Genomic DNA, 18,805 nt, shown 5'->3' on the forward strand with positions numbered 1-18,805 from the left:
TCTCTCTCTCTCTCTCTCTCTCTCTCTCTCTCTCTCTCTCTCTCTCTCTCTCTCTCTCTCTCTCTCTCTCTCTCTCTCTCTCTCTCTCTCTCTCTCTCTCTCTGAAGGAATATTTTGTTGTTCCTTTCAATTTGCCAGAGATTTGTTATTTTCGGAAGAAAGTCTCTGCATGATTTTCAGTTGTTTCTTTCGGATTTTGATCTTTTTAGAAAAAAAGGGCTTTGTTTTTGACTAATTGTAAGACAGTGTTATGGCATATATTTGTAAATGGAAATATTGACACAAGGTATAACCGAGGATATTGAAACCTTTTCTTCTCTCCCAAATTCTTTTATGAAATGAGAGGGGGAGAGAGAGAGAGGGGGGGATTGACAGACAGAAAAAGCGCGAGAAAGCGGAAAAGAGAGACAGTTAAAAGGGATGGAGGGTGCTTTTTATTTTATGGTTGGTTGGTTTTAATGCACTGTTTTTGACAATAGTTTTCATTCGGTAAAAGCCAAATTCAATTACCCCTCTCTCTCTCTCTCTCTCTCTCTCTCTCTCTCTCTCTCTCTCTCTCTCTCTCTCTCTCTCTCTCTCTCTCTCTCTCTCTCTCTCTCTCTCTTCATTACACACACACACACACACACACACACACACCGCACACACACACACACACACACGCACACACGGTATACACACAAACTCACACACAGAAAAACATCCGTGTATGTATATACGGTATCATGCGAGAGAGAGAGAGAGAGAGAGAGAGAGAGAGGTAGAGAGTGGGGAGGGGGAAATCCAAGATTAAGGGTGGGTACGAAGTCAACGTAGTTGGCATCGCTGATAGCCGTGCCATTGCCAGACACGAAGTGACTCGAGCAGACTTTTCAATGGCACGACAAACCCCTGTCGTCGGATTGCTTGCACCCATCGCGTCCTTCGCTGTTGTGCCTTCGCACTTGCACCCATCGGAAAGCCATACAATGACAAATTCTGTCCACCGTATTTCTCTTTCTTCATTCCACTGTTGCACTTGCAGTTGCAAACACAACAGTTTGCCTCGTCGTCTCCGCACTTGACTTTGCACCAAGCCTCGTTGTCGAATTTTCCTTTTGCCCCCTAGTTCCAGTAGATCTGACAATAAACTTCACAGCGCATGCGCCAAAATTTAAGTGAAAAAGGACTAATCAAAAAGAAAGACTATGTTCCATTTCTGTCAACCATATAATAATCAAACACTTAAAACACATATTCATTTCCAGACAAATCAACAGTGAACGCACAGCAACTCCTCAAACCATGTCAGTGGCAGGATGCATAACTCATTAAGGCGGGAAAAACAAATACTATCAACTAAAATACTAAAACAAATACAAAAAATATATTTCTTATCATCTAATTCTTAAAATGCATCTTTTCCAACTATATCTACATAATGCAATACCTATTTCATTATGTCACTTCAGTTTGCATTCTATGACTATTTTATGTGATATCAAATCCAAATAATCCTTCAAAACTACAAAACCCTGCATCAAATAAACTTGGGAAACAATGCACACAGACTCTAAGAAACAAATCAACACAATATAAAAACAATTGCTCACCTGAGTTAAGAATAAAACATTTGGAAATCACGAGCATGAAAATCTGGCTCCCTGATGAAAATGTCTGGTACTTCAAGAGGAAGTAGAATCAATTATCAGTTGCCAATGAAAAAGTAATTATGAAACCAAAAAATGCTTTAAATAATTATAACTGACTACTTGAAAATAAAACAGCTAAGCCTAAAAACTCATTACAATAAACAAATAACATTCACATACTGCAAATAATCTTTTGTTAATTCCTTTCTAAATTTACTAAGACACAACATTCCTGAGAATTCTAAAACACCGATTCCAGACTTCCTGATAATTAAAGGAAAATAATGCTGACATTCCATTATTTTGTCAAGACCAAGCACAGTTCCTTCCCTTACACTAAATAGACACATGCAGTAAGCCAAAAAAGTACTTTGTAAAATGGGAAAGAATGAATAGGGATGAATACTTTCACAGTAGATTTTTGTTTTGCCATGAATAAAACATGTTTGTTGTTTTTTGTACATACATGTGCTTGTCACATCTCGCTTTCAGCCTTCACCGCCGGCTAGCCAAGCTGCTTGCAGCACCGGCGAAAAAGAGAGCAGCCTTGCGTAAGTCTCTCCCTGCCAGTAAGCCTCTCCACAAGGAACTAGAGGGGGGAGTTTACGTCCTCTCAGAAACTATTTCTATTTGGGACAAGAGTTGGTGATACGCTAAGGGCCTCTCCACAACAAGTCCTATGCAAGCTTTAAAGCAACCCTCCACGAGGTGTTGGGTGGTAACTGGGGGCCTTATGTCCCCAGGCAGAATTGCAAGGGCGCGGAGGAGGTTTGGCCCCGAACATGCGGCATGCAGGCCCACCGGTGCGTGGACACGCCCTGGCGCCCAAGAACCAAACCCCCAGGTATGGGTTACCTACAAAGACTCTACGTCCCAACGGCTGACCAGGCGGACGAGGAGAGTGCACTCCCAACGGCTGTGAAGGCGGAAGAGGACCCTTAGTCTCACATCCCAACGGTAAAACAGGCGGACGAGGAGCTCCCAACGGCTGTTTTAGCGGATGAAGATGCCCCATGTTTTGCTGCTTTCACAAGCGCCGGGTTGGAAAGACTCGTCATTCCTGATAGGCAGCTTTCCTAGGAGAAGGACACTCGGAAGTCAAACCCGGCCAGATGAGGGCCGATAACCGTGTGAGGAAACTTGTCTAGGACAAGGAAAAGTCCAAAATCACACCCACGAAGGCCTACCGAAAAAGACACTGACCTTCAGGGTGAGGTGAGAACCGAGTGTCTACGCATCACCGACAAATATGGTTGTGTCTACATCATTAACGATGTCGAACGCTGAAGAAGGTTGTTGCGATCTCAGTTCGATCACCGAAATGCTTTGGAATAAAGAATAGAGCAAAGGAAAGTTATTCAGCTGACGCGGGAAACTAGCAATAAGAGCGGCTTACGGGCAACAACGTGACGACACTGACGCTATGACATCAGGCTACTGACGAAATGGCTAACACACATAGGCTACATACGTACACACAATAGCATCAATCATACGCTCAGAACACATCATAGTTGAACCGATCAAACATAGCAACAATAAGTGGAATAAGTCAGTTAAACAGCTAAATTTTTTTACAGAAAAAAATAAAAGTGGACCGTCCGTAGGCTCGAACCGACAACATTCTGATATCTAGCGCATCTCACTACCGACTGAGCTATGAAGGCAAGATAACTGATTGGGAACAAATAGGTAAGTAAATTATGTGCTTGAGCCCCCAGGCTCCGGATCCGGCTCGCCGGATCCCGAGCCTCTCCGATTGTTTAAACGGGTGCGCACGAGAATCAGCCTGATAGCGTCGATGTGACCGGTTTTCGTCGGAGGAAAGTTTTGTGACGAGGGCCACTGAAAGAATTGTGCTGAGGAGGAAACTGTAAGTAGATATGGTTTCTTTTGTATTATTGTATTTGCTAGTACGTTTGATCGGTTCTATTATGTGTTCTGAGCGTATGATTGATGCTATTGTGTGTACGTATGTAGCCTATGTGTGTTATGTGTTAGCCATTTCGTCAGTGAGTAGTGATGTCATAGCGTCAGTGTCGTCACGTCACGTTGCAGCTGCTCTTATTGCTAGTTTCCCGCGTCAGCTGAATGTCTTTCAGTGTTCACAGCGTAGCTTGCTTTGTGCCGTTGCCCCTCCCCCCCCCCCCCCCCACCCCCTCATTTTCATGGTAGTTGTTGCGACCCATCTCGTCATCGGCGCTTTTCCGGAAATGACCTGCGCTTTGTTGGAATTCCAACAATGGCCGCCATTGTAGGAATTCTAACTTTGCGCTACGCGATTCTAGAAATGTACCGCGCGCATAGTGAGAATTCTGCTCTTTCTTAGAATGCGATGTAACATGATACAAGTCATGATGGCCTATGATGATCCTTGCAGTGTTTTAAAGTGATCAATGCTTAGTCTTGAAAAAGCAGATGCATTGTATAACGCACCAAACCAACCGAATTACAAAAGGCAAAACACTTTTGATAACCGGCTTCGGCGGTCTGTAACAACACAGTTCAACGACCCATCCCACTCGACCAAAACGCACCAATTTTACGTAATTTTTAACGTTTCAGATCTTACATTTTACAACAACAAAAACACAACAAGAGTGTTCCGATATAACTTTTCACTGGTAACTATCGATTGCCGTAATCATTTTTTACTCAGTCTTAACTGATTGTATATTAAACCAGATATCTGTAAACTCACACAGTCTCTCTGGGCTGCAGAGACAGCATTACGTCCCTTTACTGAGTAGGCTCTTGTCACTGCATGCATGCAGAGACATACATTCTATCTATGTCTCTGCTGCATGGTAATCTAGGCTCTTGAAACATAATGTGCAAGTCTGTGCGCTATATTGATGTGATTGATTGTTGCAAAATGTTGATTCAAATTAAAGATGATTTCAGCCTGTTGTAACAAACTAACACTCTACTCCGAGAAAAAAATCCATTGTGTTCAAAATAGATCGAGACAGCAGCAACTAGCTAGCTGCATGCGCTGAGTGAGTGTCACTGAGAGAATTGTTACACAGTGTACCCCCACACCCCCAATTCAAGACTTCCCCTGTATAAGACCTTGCTTTTTCATATACCTTATTCATGACCTGTGAAAAGGGTATACTTTTTTGTGCCAGTCGAAGGGTTGCCATTTCTAGAACGAGGCAGCTCGTTTCCGGAAATGCGGCGCTTTGTTGGAAATCAAATGAGGTTTCGAGCAATCCCGATTATTCCAACTCTGCCCCGGATTCTTACTTTGCGCCCAACAGTAGTTAATGATATGAAGGTACCTTGAATTATCTTTACTCTTGACTTTTAGTTTTGACTAGCGCATCATCGTCTGCGACAAAGACGACCTAGTGGATTAAAAAAGCAAATTCATGCGTTGTGAAGAAAGCGTAGACCCTAGCCTGTTACTGATTAAAAACATTCAGCCAGGCGCTTATCTGTGTTGAGTAGTAACAGAGACATGTCTCTGAGGGCCCCAAAGGGTTTAAAATCGTGATCGTGATTGGTGTTTTTTGACCTTTCTGTGACCGTGATTGCCGAAATTTCCATTTCTGTGATCGTGATGGGACTTTGCCCGTGATCCGTGATGACAAAAAAATCAAGTCTCGTGATCGTGATTGTCATTTGTTTTCGTGATCGTGATGGGCATTATTGCAAAGCATTTTATTTTCAACGTACATTTTTCACAGCTGTATCTCTCTATGAGTATGATCCTCTATTCGTCAAGGAGCTAATCCCGATTAAAGGGAAGCAACAACACATTCAGAAATATGATTTTGACAGCGATTGCTTCCCTTTAAGAGAACCAATCACACACAAAAAAGAGATCCAATCAGAAGGAGAATTGCAAAAGTCTGCCAAACTTCATCCAATGGAAGGGCTTCGTGCTAAAGTTTTGAGTGCATTCAGTCAAAATCGAATTCGAAGATCAAAAATGGCGTGCAGCGGTACTGTCATCGAACTTCTGTTATATTTTGTGGATTCAAGCCAGACTAAAGCAGGCGGCGAGAATGCCTTCCTTGGTGGAAAGGTCAGGCTACGGGTCCGTCTTTAGCTTTCCGAAGACGAAATGTCAAGGTATGTCATCTATCAGGGCCGGACTAGTTAAGTACTAGGGGGGGGGGGGGTTACAGATGAGGGTCCAGGGGGCAAAGCCCCTTGGTGGGGGTCCAGGGGGCGAAGCCCCCTTGGTGGGTGTTGCAAGGGGGCGAAGCCCCCTTGAAGCTGAACGTTTTTTGATGTTTCTGGAGGGAAAGGAAGCCTCTCCTTGAACGAAAAAGGTAAATTCGACAGCAAGCTGTATAGGCAATAAAGAAGAATTGAGATTGTAAGGACTCATACTTTTCATCACAAAAATCGTTGAAGAAAAATGTCTTTCGAAAGGGGGTGAGAGGTGCGATTTCTTCTCGGATTTCATGATGATCCAGATACACCCCCCCCTCCCTCCCCCACCAAAAAAAAAAGCGTTTGGGAGGTACATGCTTAAGCCAGGGGGGGGGGATGTTGCGCAACCCCTGTAACCCAACCCCCCCCCCCCCCCCTAGTCCGGCTCTGTCTATGTTGCTCTATGACTGTTCTGAATGTAGGCAAAGATCTTGAAATTTGTTCAAGATCTTTAAGTTTGATTGAGATCATTGACATTGTCGACATTGCCACGTCCGGCTGTCACTCGCTCAGTGTGGGCTCGAGTCTGATCGAGTCTGCGTGTAACCAAAACCGAAACTAGAAATGTGTTTTTCATCCCAGCAACGTGGACACGCTTGGCATAGATTCTAATTGTTGCTTCTTTGCATTAAGCTTGGATTTATTTTAGCGCCTGTAAACTTATCAACAATGGGTTAAATTCAGACGGGGAGACGTGCCAGTTTGGGTCACTTGATCCTCATGTCAAAGTCGACCAAAGTCATGTTCGTTGGGGATTTTGTTATTATAGACTCTACCATCACACATACATGTGCTTTAATTTCAATTCACCCAATAGTTTTTGAGAAAATGGGTTTAAAAGATTTAGCTCTGGAAATGTGAAATTGTGCAAGTATATATTCATGTGTGTGAGTGAGGGTGTGGGAGTTGAATGTGTATGAGTGCAGGGGCGGATTAGAGGGGGGGGAGGGGCTACAGGGGTTCCGGACCCCCCCCGGCTGTCAAAAAATAAATAAATAATAATACTATCTTTAAAAGAAATAATGAGTGGCTGCTGACACCAGTTGATCATGTTTAAAATCAAGGATAAGCCATAAATTGTTCATAAAATAGCTAAATCTTTTCAGCTTCCCAGACCTCCCAACGGGGCTTTGCCCTGGACCCCAGGTTCTAACCCCCCCCCCTCTGGCTTAACTGCTCCGCCCCTGGAGTGTATATTCCTGTGAGTGTCTGTATGAGAGAGAGAGAGAGAGAGCGAGAGAAAAAAAACAATGAAAACAACATTCTTGTTACTGATTACAAATCATGATATGTATTTCTATGTGTGTGTAATGTTGGAAAATTCTTTGTGAACAACCAAAAAATAAAAAATAAGTTCGGGTGAGAGTTTTCTTTCTTTCTTTTATTGTTCAAACTATTGCAACTAAATTAATTACACAACTGAAAAAAATAAATATAATGATGGAAGGAGGACACACAACCCTGTAACATAAGAAAAAAATAACAACCATAAGTATCACAATCATCACAAGTCATAACAAGAAATAAATAATTTAATTATACAACCAGTCTCAACAATATAACACTGTAAACTTCTAATAACTCTGACTACATGAAATGTAAACGTTACATTTCTATAATAATGTACTAAGACACTAGTGCTACAATACTCTTTTACAAAGTATTAAAAATTCCAACTGAAGCTGTCATGCCCAATAACACTTCCAACAAAACCTAACTCTGATCACAGCATTGTCAGTTTTTTAATAGACAGCTACACATGGTAAAACTATCTGACATGACAACAAAATTGCTGATACCAGTCACAAGCAAAATTCAAGCTTGCAAAAAACATTCAGTCTACACTGAACTATCTACCAATACTGTCTTCTGTAGACTTACTGTTTATCTTTCAAAGAACACAGTCAAACAGAAAATCAAAATACTCTGGAATTCTTACACTAGTTCTCAGACTACAACTCCACAGTATACACACTATCCACCTAGTCAAATTCACCTCAAGTGACTCAAAAAGAATAATTAACGATTATTCCAATGCAAAACATAGCATTCCAATGACGAAACTATGACGTCACAACTGATCGCGAAATCCCAAACAAGCAATATCAGCCACAAATCTCTAAATATTTTACTCAAACTTCGTAGAAATATTCTTCAGTCTATCTGTATTTAGACTAACTCAACCGCGCACTTTTTGCCTGTCTGAAAGAATCTAAAAACTCGCAATCAAAATTCTTCAACAGATCTCATTACGCATTCATAAAATCTCTGATCAGCCCTGAATGAAAAAACAAAGTTTGCACAAAATCTCGGACATTCTAGAACTGCACATCAATCAAAAAAGATTCCTGACATATTCATAACTAAAACTACACACAAATCAAAACACATACCTGGTTAGGGTTGTGTGATGGCAGCAAAAGCAACAGAATAAAATTTCCCAACGGTTTGAAAACTAAAGATGGCGCTCACGAACATATTCAAGGGAAATCACCCAATTTTAAAACAAGGGAAAGAATTTATGACAAGCCAAATACACAAAACGATTACCTCCCTTTGACCACACATGAAACTGAAACTAGTGGTAAACTTGACTTTTGAAGTAAATAAAAAGTAATTTATGGCCTGAAAAAGTACAAGGTTACACATTCCCCTCCTAAAAAAAAAATTTCAAATTACTAATTTGAACATTTACACCTGACACATACAATAGTCAAACATAACCATGTTAAAGAATTCAACAATCGCAATACAGAAAAGTAACTACACCCATGAAAAAGTTTTAACAGCCGCCAACCCACTTTTGTAAAAAGTGCTACATCTTTTCAATTACAGTCAAGTTCCCTTGACCAACTGTTCACACTCATATAATCTATGGTGCATAAAAAACTAACCTCTGGCGTTAGCAACCGCTATCCACAAAATACAATATATTTTGCAAAAAAATCCAGAAAATACAAAAAATACAAGGAAAACACATTTTCCTCATTTCAATGCGCTCTGTTGGAGCCATTCGTCACACATTTTTCTGAGACTAAGCATAAAAAAAGTCATAACTTCCTCCAAACCATTTGACCTCTGAACTTCATGAAGAAGCGTGAGACGATCAGGCGGCTTTATTGGTCTACCATACCTAGACCGGCGAATCTCATCTCCAGACTCTTTTCGATCTGGTGCTTTCTTTTCTCTCTTTTCTGCCTCATCTGTCTCATCCGAGTCTGTCTCTTCTACAACTTCTTCTTCAATTCCACCACTGGAATTCCCAACATTCTCTGACTCATCTGAGCCTTCTTCTACCTCAACTTCACTTTCTGACTGCTCTATTTCAGGATCTACATGAAATATATCTTCTTCCACATCTTCTGGTGATAGAACTACTTCTTCAACCACATCTTCTACACTTTCTGAGACATTTGCTTCAATATCTCTATCACCACCACCTGGTGGTTCTGCTTCTTCTTCTTCACTGTCTGCCACAGGTTGCACAACCTGAAGCTCAAACTCTGGAGCTTCTGCATCCAGTCTACTGTCTAATCTTCGCTCAAAACGAATCACGACATCACCTTCATCTTCTCTTTCTTCAACTTCTTCCTCTTGCACTGGCTTTCTGTCAAACAGTTTCTTTCTACGGGGTCTAGGTCTAGGCACAGGCCTAGGTGCACTCTCCTTGGAGATTTTCACCTCTGGAACCTCTGGTTCTGGTTCCAGATCAACCGCTCCAATCGGTAACAACAGATTTCTGTGTAATGTTCTAGTAGACCCGGTTCCATCTTCAGTCTCTACTGTGTACACTGGAACACCAGACTTCTTGGACACTACTTTGTACACTTGCGACTCCCACCTATCATCAACTTTAGACCGGATTTGAGTACCAACTCTCCTGACTAAACATCTATCGCCGATTTCTAACTCGGCCGCATGTGCACTGGCATCATAGCGCCTCTTGTTTTTCTGAGCACTAGCATCCATAGTCTCTCTAGCTTTAGCATAAGCTGTCTGCAGACTTTTCTTTAGTTTCTGAATGTACATCCGTGGACTTTCTGTTTGATGTCCACCCACTTCTATACCAAATGCTAGATCAATTGGCAGCCTAGGGTGTCGACCAAAAAACAAATAGTGGGGACAGTACCCACTGGACTCATGAATCCTGCAGTTGTACGCATGTACTATTGCTTTCAAGTGGTTTCTCCAGTTCTTTTTCTTTTCAGTTTCAAGACTTCTCAACATAGAAATGAGACTTCTGTTCCATCTTTCTACTGGATTTCCTTGCGGATGATATGGAGTCGTCCGACATTTCTTGATTCCAGCTATGCTACAGATTTCTCTGATGAGATTTGACTCAAAATCTCTTCCTTGGTCAGACAAAATTCTGCTCGGAAAACCATACAGCAAAAAGAAATCTTCCCACAGTGCCTTAGCCACACACTTAGCAGTTTGATCCTTAGTTACTATAGCCTGAGCAAATTTAGTGAAATGATCCATGACGACCAATATGTTCACTTTCCGTCCCTCTTCCTCTATGGTCAGGTAGTCTATGGACAACAATTCCAACGGATAAGTTGTCTCTATAGTCTGCATAGGTGCTTTTTGTTTCAGTGCTCCTCTCTGAATACAACGTCGACAATTTGCAATTTTTCTCTGAATGTCTCGAGCCATATAAGGCCAAAAGAAACGCAACCTTGCCTGACGCAGTGCTCCTTCATAATGTACATGAAAAAGATCTTCGTGCACTCCTTTCATTGCTTCCTGTCTATGAGATTTTGGAACAACCAACTGCCATACTATCTTCTCATCCTCATTCTTGACAGTACGGTACAACACACCATTCTTCAACTGCAGTTTGTCTTGGTCTCTGAGATAGGCTCTGATTTCAGGATCTCTGATTCCTAGTCTACCCCAATCCTCTCTCTTCCCTTGCTGTATCCACTTCACTACAAAAGCAATCGCTGAATCCGCCGACTGATGCCTTCGCCACTCTTGTTCAGAAATGGTATCCCGCCCAATATCTCCAGGATCCAAAATGTCATCACTCAAATAACTAGGATCTTTCACTATGGATTCTACAGCTGGAAGAAAACCAACATCATTCTTGCTATCCACTGTCTGCTGGAAACAACCTACAGTCACCCCTTTGGACTGTAACAATGCACAAACTGTTTCACTGTCAACTAGTGTATCTTCTGTGGCTTCCTCCTCAAACTTCTGGGCTTTCTCTCTCAAAAACTGAGTCTGATCTAACAATTTCTGATACTCAGCATCTTCGAGTAACGGATCAACATTCTGTCGCGACAGACTGTCAGCATCAATGTGACTAGAACCTTTGCGATATTTCAGGTCGAAATCATATACGGACAAAGCCGATAACCATCTATGGCTAGTAGCATCTAATTTGGCATTGCCCAGAATATAACAGAGAGGATTATTGTCCGTGACAATGGTGACATGACAACCAAACACATAATCATGGAATTTCTCAGTCAACGCCCACTTCAAGGCTAGAAATTCTCTTTTGTGTGCAGGATAGTTTGCTTCTGACTTGCTTAGCCCTCGACTAGCATAGGCGACAACCTTCAGCTGACCTTCATGTTCCTGATACAAAACTGCCCCTAACCCTATTCCAGAGGCATCACAGTGCATCACAAAAGGTTTCGTCTTGTCTGCAAAAATAACCACAGTATCAGTAGTCAACACCTGAATCATCTGGTCAAAAGCCTTCTGTTCCCTATCACCCCAAAGATGAGAAATGTCTGACGAAAGAGTCAAAGTACCCGATTTTTTCTTCCCTCTGCCTTTGCCCTTGGAAGGAACATACCCTATCGTCAAATCATTCAATGGCCGGGCAAGCTCTGCAAAGTGTGGAACAAAACGACGGTAATAGGATGCAAATCCTATGAATGACTTCACTTCCCTAACAGTTTTAGGAACAGGCCATTTTGTGAGTGCTTCAAGTTTTGCTGAATCTGGTTTTATGCCCTGAGCTGAGATCACGTAACCCAAATGTTTTACACTAGTAGTTCCGAACACACATTTTTCAGGATCAAGCTTCAGATTGTACCTACGAAGGCGTTCCAGAGCTAACAGAGTGTTCTCTTCTAGTTCAGACAGTGTTTTACCATGAACTAAAATATCGTCCAGAAAAACAATGAGTTCACAGAGATTCATGTCCTCAAACACCTTGTCCATTAACCTCTGAAAAGTAGACGGACTTCCAGTCATTCCCATGGCCATACGCTCAAAACTATAGTAGCCTACTGGCGTACAGAACGTAGAGATCTGCTTTGCGCGCTCTGTCATCCCTACCTGGTAATAGGCCTTACTCAGATCCATTGAGGAAAAAAACTTGCTTCCAGACAATGTAAGGAACAGATCTTCTATTTTGGGAATCGAGTAACTGTCCTTGACAGTTCTCAAGTTGACTTTTCTATAGTCAACACACATGCGCAATGCACCATTTTTCTTTCGAATCAGAACCACAGGACTTGCATACGGGGACAGCGCAGGGGAGATAATTTTGGAATCTAACAGCTCTTGGATATGTTTTTTTAGATCATCCAAATCCTGAGGGGAAATAGGCCTCGGTCGTTCTCGTATGCAAGGTCCTGGCTCTAACTCAACATCATGCAAAACCGCTTCTGTGAATCCAAGATCATACTCATGCCTGATGAAAACATCACTAAACGACTGCAGTCGCTTACTAAAATGTTCTTGCCATTCAAGTGATGTCTCTTCACCAAACTTGAATTTGATCTCAGAGGCAGCATCATCAGGTTTTGACACACCATCATTCACAGTCACACTTTCACTATGTGCACTGTGCAACTCATCCATCACTTTGACAACATCATATTCAGCATGAATCACAAAAACATCAGCAACAATTTGCTTCTTTGAAAGCACAACATCTTCATCAGAAAAGTTACAAATTTCAATGTGAACGTTATGCAACTGATCCACTGACGTTTTCATTGCAACGACCCCCAAGCCCTCCTGCAACGGAGAATCTGTGGGCTCTTGTAAAAGTACATGTGTCCTGTTTCGCTGGAAGGGTATTTTGGCTGACACTTTCACTTTCACTGAACCGTGTGCTGGGATTGTGACGTCACCAGTGCGTAAACGAGCTGATCCCAGCTTGCCCTTTTCTGACTTAGTTTGCATGCTGAATGCAAACAACGCTTCACAACGAAGCTTACTCTTGTCAACACTTTTGTCACCCACAGAATGAAACGCATTGGTTCCTACAATCACCGGCACACGCTTCGAGAAATCACTGTCTCTCACCACAAGTGCTGCTACTTCAACCGCATCAGTAGTGCCTAACACATATTCTGGAAGAATCATAGACACAACTACCACACCCAAATATGGCACATCCTGATCTCCCGCACCCTTCACGTTCAACTCTGAATCCAACTGTTGCAAGGGTAGATGCGAAAGATGAGTCCGGTAGTACCCTTCACCAATGAGAGTCACTTGTGAACCAGAGTCCAAAAGTCCTCTGCATTCTTCACCAAAAATGTTCACAGGCACTTCACATGACGGTCCCACCACTGCTTCTAACGGCACTTTTGCATGGAACTCGGCCAACACAACAGTAGAGTCCAAAGTTATGTTCCGTCTACTCTCATTGTGAACCATCACCACAACATACAGCGTGTTGTCTTGTTGTTTCGTTAGTTCACTTTTCACCACTTTCAAACCTGACGGCAACGAATCCACTGTTCGCGAACGTACAATCACATCTTCTGAAACACTTCCATATACTCGGCCTCTCAGCTCTACTCGTTCTCCTGCTTGAACACACAATGAAGTGTTAGCTTGCAGTCTAACCGGTTTCAGCTGTAGATGTCCGTTCTCCAGCGCGTCGATGGCAGCTTCTATCTTTGGCAAGTCTGCTGATGAGGGGCGTCTCTTCTCTTCAGCCACGGTTTGCCCCTTCATCGTGACTGGTTTCCGTTTAACGGAGGTCGACGACAGTCTCTCACGTAGTGACCTAACTGACCACACCTGAAACATGCCCCTTTGGGAGTGAAACGGACAGGTTGGGCATTTCTGGGAGTATCATGTGAAGGGACAGGAGTCTGGGCAGGGATGGGTGACGATGCTGCTGCCGTCGTCTTGGAAGAACCCTGCAAACGTTCCACCACTCCAGAAATGATTTTCTCTACGTCGGCCTCACTAAGAGCAGCTGTTGACGGCTTCTGCTCTTGAGTAGTGTGGCTGTGCGCTTCTTTGCTGGTTGATGAACTTGACCCCTCCAATTGACGTACTGTGGTCACCAACACCACGAACTCCGGCGCTGTCGTTCCTGGGTGGCCAAACTTCGTGCGAAGTTCCAATGCTAGTAGTGGATATGCTGCTGACACCCCCTTCATAAAGACCCTATACAGCTTTTTTTGAAGCTCTTCTGCTTTCATGGGCGCGAGCTTGTCAACTTGATGAAGCTCACTCCATAACCTCAACAGAAACGCTGATGGAGCTTCTTTCCTCTGCAGTGTAGATTCCAGGAACTGGTGATATAAGTCCTCTGGAGACTGTGTAGACCCAAACAAAGTCCGGAGATGTGCTAAAATGTCCTTCGCCTTTGTCAGGCCCGTGCACTGCTGCCAAACTACACCATTCACGCTGCTTCTCACCCTCCTATCAAGGTCAGGGCCGCCATCTTGTATCAGCCTTTCTACCTGCACCTCCCATTCCACAAAGGTAACCTCTCCCTGAGCTGGAGGATTAGCACCTGAAAACACTTTCACACGAGGACCTGGTGGTGTTGAGTTGACAGTCACGCTCAGCCCACTCAGCAACTGCTGAATCTGCGGCATGGTCAAAGTCGGTGCAGCGTTGTTGTCATCCCCACTGTCTGCGTTGTCCGCTTGACGACCGGCGTTGCCACCACCATTACCGCCATCGCCGCCACCAACATTAGGTGCATGTTGACCGCCGCCACCAGCTCCTTGCTGCTCCTCCCCGTCTAGAGCTGCTTGCTGCTCCTCAACGGCCTCTTCAGCTGGTCCCTCACCGGCTCCTCCTCCTTCCATCCTATACTATATGTTTGAACTGAAAATACTATACTCTCAAGTCCCTTATTGGGCGCCAAAATGTAATGTTGGAAAATTCTTTGTGAACAACCAAAAAATAAAAAATAAGTTCGGGTGAGAGTTTTCTTTCTTTCTTTTATTGTTCAAACTATTGCAACTAAATTAATTACACAACTGAAAAAAATAAATATAATGATGGAAGGAGGACACACAACCCTGTAACATAAGAAAAAAATAACAACCATAAGTATCACAATCATCACAAGTCATAACAAGAAATAAATAATTTAATTATACAACCAGTCTCAACAATATAACACTGTAAACTTCTAATAACTCTGACTACATGAAATGTAAACGTTACATTTCTATAATAATGTACTAAGACACTAGTGCAACAATACTCTTTTACAAAGTATTAAAAATTCCAACTGAAGCTGTCATGCCCAATAACACTTCCAACAAAACCTAACTCTGATCACAGCATTGTCAGTTTTTTAATAGACAGCTACACATGGTAAAACTATCTGACATGACAACAAAATTGCTGATACCAGTCACAAGCAAAATTCAAGCTTGCAAAAAACATTCAGTCTACACTGAACTATCTACCAATACTGTCTTCTGTAGACTTACTGTTTATCTTTCAAAGAACACAGTCAAACAGAAAATCAAAATACTCTGGAATTCTTACACTAGTTCTCAGACTACAACTCCACAGTATACACACTATCCACCTAGTCAAATTCACCTCAAGTGACTCAAAAAGAATAATTAACGATTATTCCAATGCAAAACATAGCATTCCAATGACGAAACTATGACGTCACAACTGATCGCGAAATCCCAAACAAGCAATATCAGCCACAAATCTCTAAATATTTTACTCAAACTTCGTAGAAATATTCTTCAGTCTATCTATATTTAGACTAACTCAACCGCGCACTTTTTGCCTGTCTGAAAGAATCTAAAAACTCGCAATCAAAATTCTTCAACAGATCTCATTACGCATTCATAAAATCTCTGATCAGCCTTGAATGAAAAAACAAAGTTTGCACAAAATCTCGGACATTCTAGAACTACACATCAATCAAAAAAGATTCCTGACATATTCATAACTAAAACTACACACAAATCAAAACACATACCTGGTTAGGGTTGTGTGATGGCAGCAAAAACAACAGAATAAAATTTCCCAACGGTTTGAAACTAAAGATGGCGCTGACGAACATATTCAAGGGAAATCACCCAATTTTAAAACAAGGGAAAGAATTTATGACAAGCCAAATACACAAAACGATTACCTCCCTTTGACCACACATGAAACTGAAACTAGTGGTAAACTTGACTTTTGAAGTAAATAAAAAGTAATTTATGGCCTGAAAAAGTACAAGGTTACATGTGTATGAAAGAGAATTAAAAAAAAAATAATAAAAAAGTGCAACAGTTGTCACTTTGTGTTGAATAAACAATAGATCCAGAGGAGCGAATTACTGTGTGGTTGTGTTTACTTTGACACGTGCTTTCTGTACCTGCAACTTTTACCGTGACCGTGATTTGCCACTGGTGTTCGTGATCGTGAAAACAAAAATCAAGGTAACTGTGATCGTGAAAGCTAAAATTTCCCTTCCCGTGATCGTGATGATACCCCCCCTTTGGAGGGGGTCATGCCAATACGTCCCAGTACCATTGTGTCCCAGTACCATTGCGTCCCAAAAAAATGCCGTCTCATTGCGTCCCATTAAGCAATCCCATTGGGTCCCAATACCATTGGGTCCCAGTACCATTGCGTCCCGTACCATTGCGTCCCAACAAAATTGCGTGTCGATAGGTCCCAAGAAAATTGCATCTCGATACGTCCCATAAAGGAATCCCATTACGTCCCCGTACCATTACGTCCCAACACAATTGTTACTGTCTTGAGCAATGCTTGAACGCTGCGGTGGGCAGTGTGTGTGTGTGTGTGTGTGTGTGTGTGTGTGTCTGTGTGTGTGTGTGTGTCTGTGTGTCTGTGTGTGTGTGTGTGTGTGTGGCATGGATATTGTACGACAGAGTAGGTCAGCGAAAGGATGAAAATGAACAGTGGATTTTATAAGTACGGAGTATCTTACCTTATATTATCCGAGTAATTTCAAGCTTCAAGATTGCATAGATTTACATAGCAATAATGTTGAAGCCTGTATATGCACTTACTTGACACATTTATTTTTTTTCTCTTTTCTATTGTGTTTTGTAAAAACAAAAAATGTTGTTGTTGTTGTTGTTGATGTTGATGATGATGATGATGACGACGACGAGATGATGATAATTATGATGATTGTGGAGATGATGATAATGATGATGATCGTGGAGAAGAAAAGAAGAACAGCTAGTTGAAGGCCTTTATAATGTTCCTTTTTTTTTTAGGCGTGTGTTACTTTCAGTACCTGTTTATGTAAAGTAACATAACAGTTTCTCGCCCAATAATATTTAATTCAAGTGTCTTCGATTTATGAATCCAAAAGGAATTTCGATCGCAGGAGGGTTGCAGAGTAATATGTTCAATGTTAAACATGTACATACGAACCAGGATTTTACCAGAATATGCAGTTGTTGATTTTTAAAGATACGGTTGTGTTTGTTCAGTCATTCTTCTTCTTCTGCGTTCGACGGTTGTGTCTAGGGTCGTAGTTCCGCTGCTGTCGTGAACTGGAACGTCGCTTTCAGGTCTTCTGACGTTCCCCAGAGCTTGGTCTCCAGTGTAGCTCCTTCTGGCCAGATCTGGTTCCGCAGCAGGGTGAAGTTTGTGCATGTATTCAATACATGTTCTACTGTCTGGTCGGCCGCCCCACAATCGCACAATGCCGACTCTGCTACGCCGATCCTTTTCAGGTGCGCTTTAAAGCCGCAGTGCCCTGTACGCAGCCGGAAGATGGCAGTCTGCTCTGCACGGCTGAGGCGGTGGATGGGGTCTTGGTCTGGCTTGTAGCCTCCGTTTCTTTCTTTGTTCAGTCATTAAACAGGAAGAAAAATGAAATGATTTGTTATTGAAACATCGTCCCATGTAGAACTAGTCTATGTCACTGATTGTGCATGTATGTTTATTCTTGCGCGCGCGCGCGTGTGTGTGTTTGTGTGTGTGTGTATGTATGTATGTGTGTGTGTGTGTGTGTGTGTGTGTGTGTGTGTGTGTGTGTGTGTGTGTGTGTGTGTGTGTGTTATGTACGTATGTGTGTAGGTGTCTGTGTCTACATTTGTGCGTGTATGGGTTTCGCTATCTGTGTGTCTCGGTGTCTATGTGCTGAAGGTTCGATGACTGGACAGTCAGTCTGGCTTTTCTCAGAAACGGGTTTAAACATCGTCTACTCAGTAAATAAGCCTACAGTCATGTCATGCTCGATTACATACAGTGGAATACAAAGCGGTGTACTGTACTGTTTCGGTATTTTTCTTTGTGTCGAGCACCGCTAACGCATATATTAATTTTACACTTCGGTTTAGGTTAGCGTGCTTCAGTTCATTTTAAAAGAAAGAACATGGTTACCTCAGAAAACCTGTAACGAAAGCAAGGAGCGCCTCAAAACAAACCGAAACTGACATGCAATATCCTTTACAGTTTCTGATTATATCGTGAAGGATTTTTTTTCTCCCATGAACAAACATTTACGTATTTATTTATTTATTTATTTTTATTTTTTTCCACTTCACCTCATCTCGACTAACCGGTACACATCTTTTTATTTTATTTTTATTTGTGAAATATACTGCTATGTACCGACACAATTTTTATTACAAATCGTGTTGAACGCGTTTTGTAATAAAAATTGTGTAATCCGAACACGATTTGTAATAAATTTATTACAAAACGCACTTTTATTACAAAACGTGTCGCTACACTGCTACAGTAACATCTCAGAAATTAAATTCACTAGTATTGGGACCTAATGGTACGGGGACGCAATGGCACGTAATTGTATTGGGACGTAATGGTACTGG

The 18,805-nt window shown here is 42.1% G+C and overlaps 1 protein-coding gene across 1 annotated transcript; it reads right to left on the reverse strand.

Moving 5' to 3' along the window:
• Positions 1-8,988: 8,988 nt before the first annotated feature.
• On the reverse strand, positions 8,989-16,235 carry LOC138949348 (modulator of apoptosis 1-like). The gene is made up of 2 exons (XM_070321140.1): positions 15,979-16,235; positions 8,989-15,046 (listed from the first exon to the last, which is right to left on the reverse strand). Exon 2 carries the CDS (start codon positions 14,828-14,830, stop codon positions 13,733-13,735), a length of 1,098 nt encoding a protein of 365 aa, XP_070177241.1. The 5' UTR covers positions 14,831-15,046; positions 15,979-16,235; the 3' UTR covers positions 8,989-13,732.
• Positions 16,236-18,805: the final 2,570 nt, after the last annotated feature.

The sequence above is a fragment of the Littorina saxatilis genome, linkage group LG15, assembly GCF_037325665.1.
Source record: "Littorina saxatilis isolate snail1 linkage group LG15, US_GU_Lsax_2.0, whole genome shotgun sequence".
NCBI lineage: Eukaryota > Metazoa > Mollusca > Gastropoda > Littorinimorpha > Littorinidae > Littorina > Littorina saxatilis.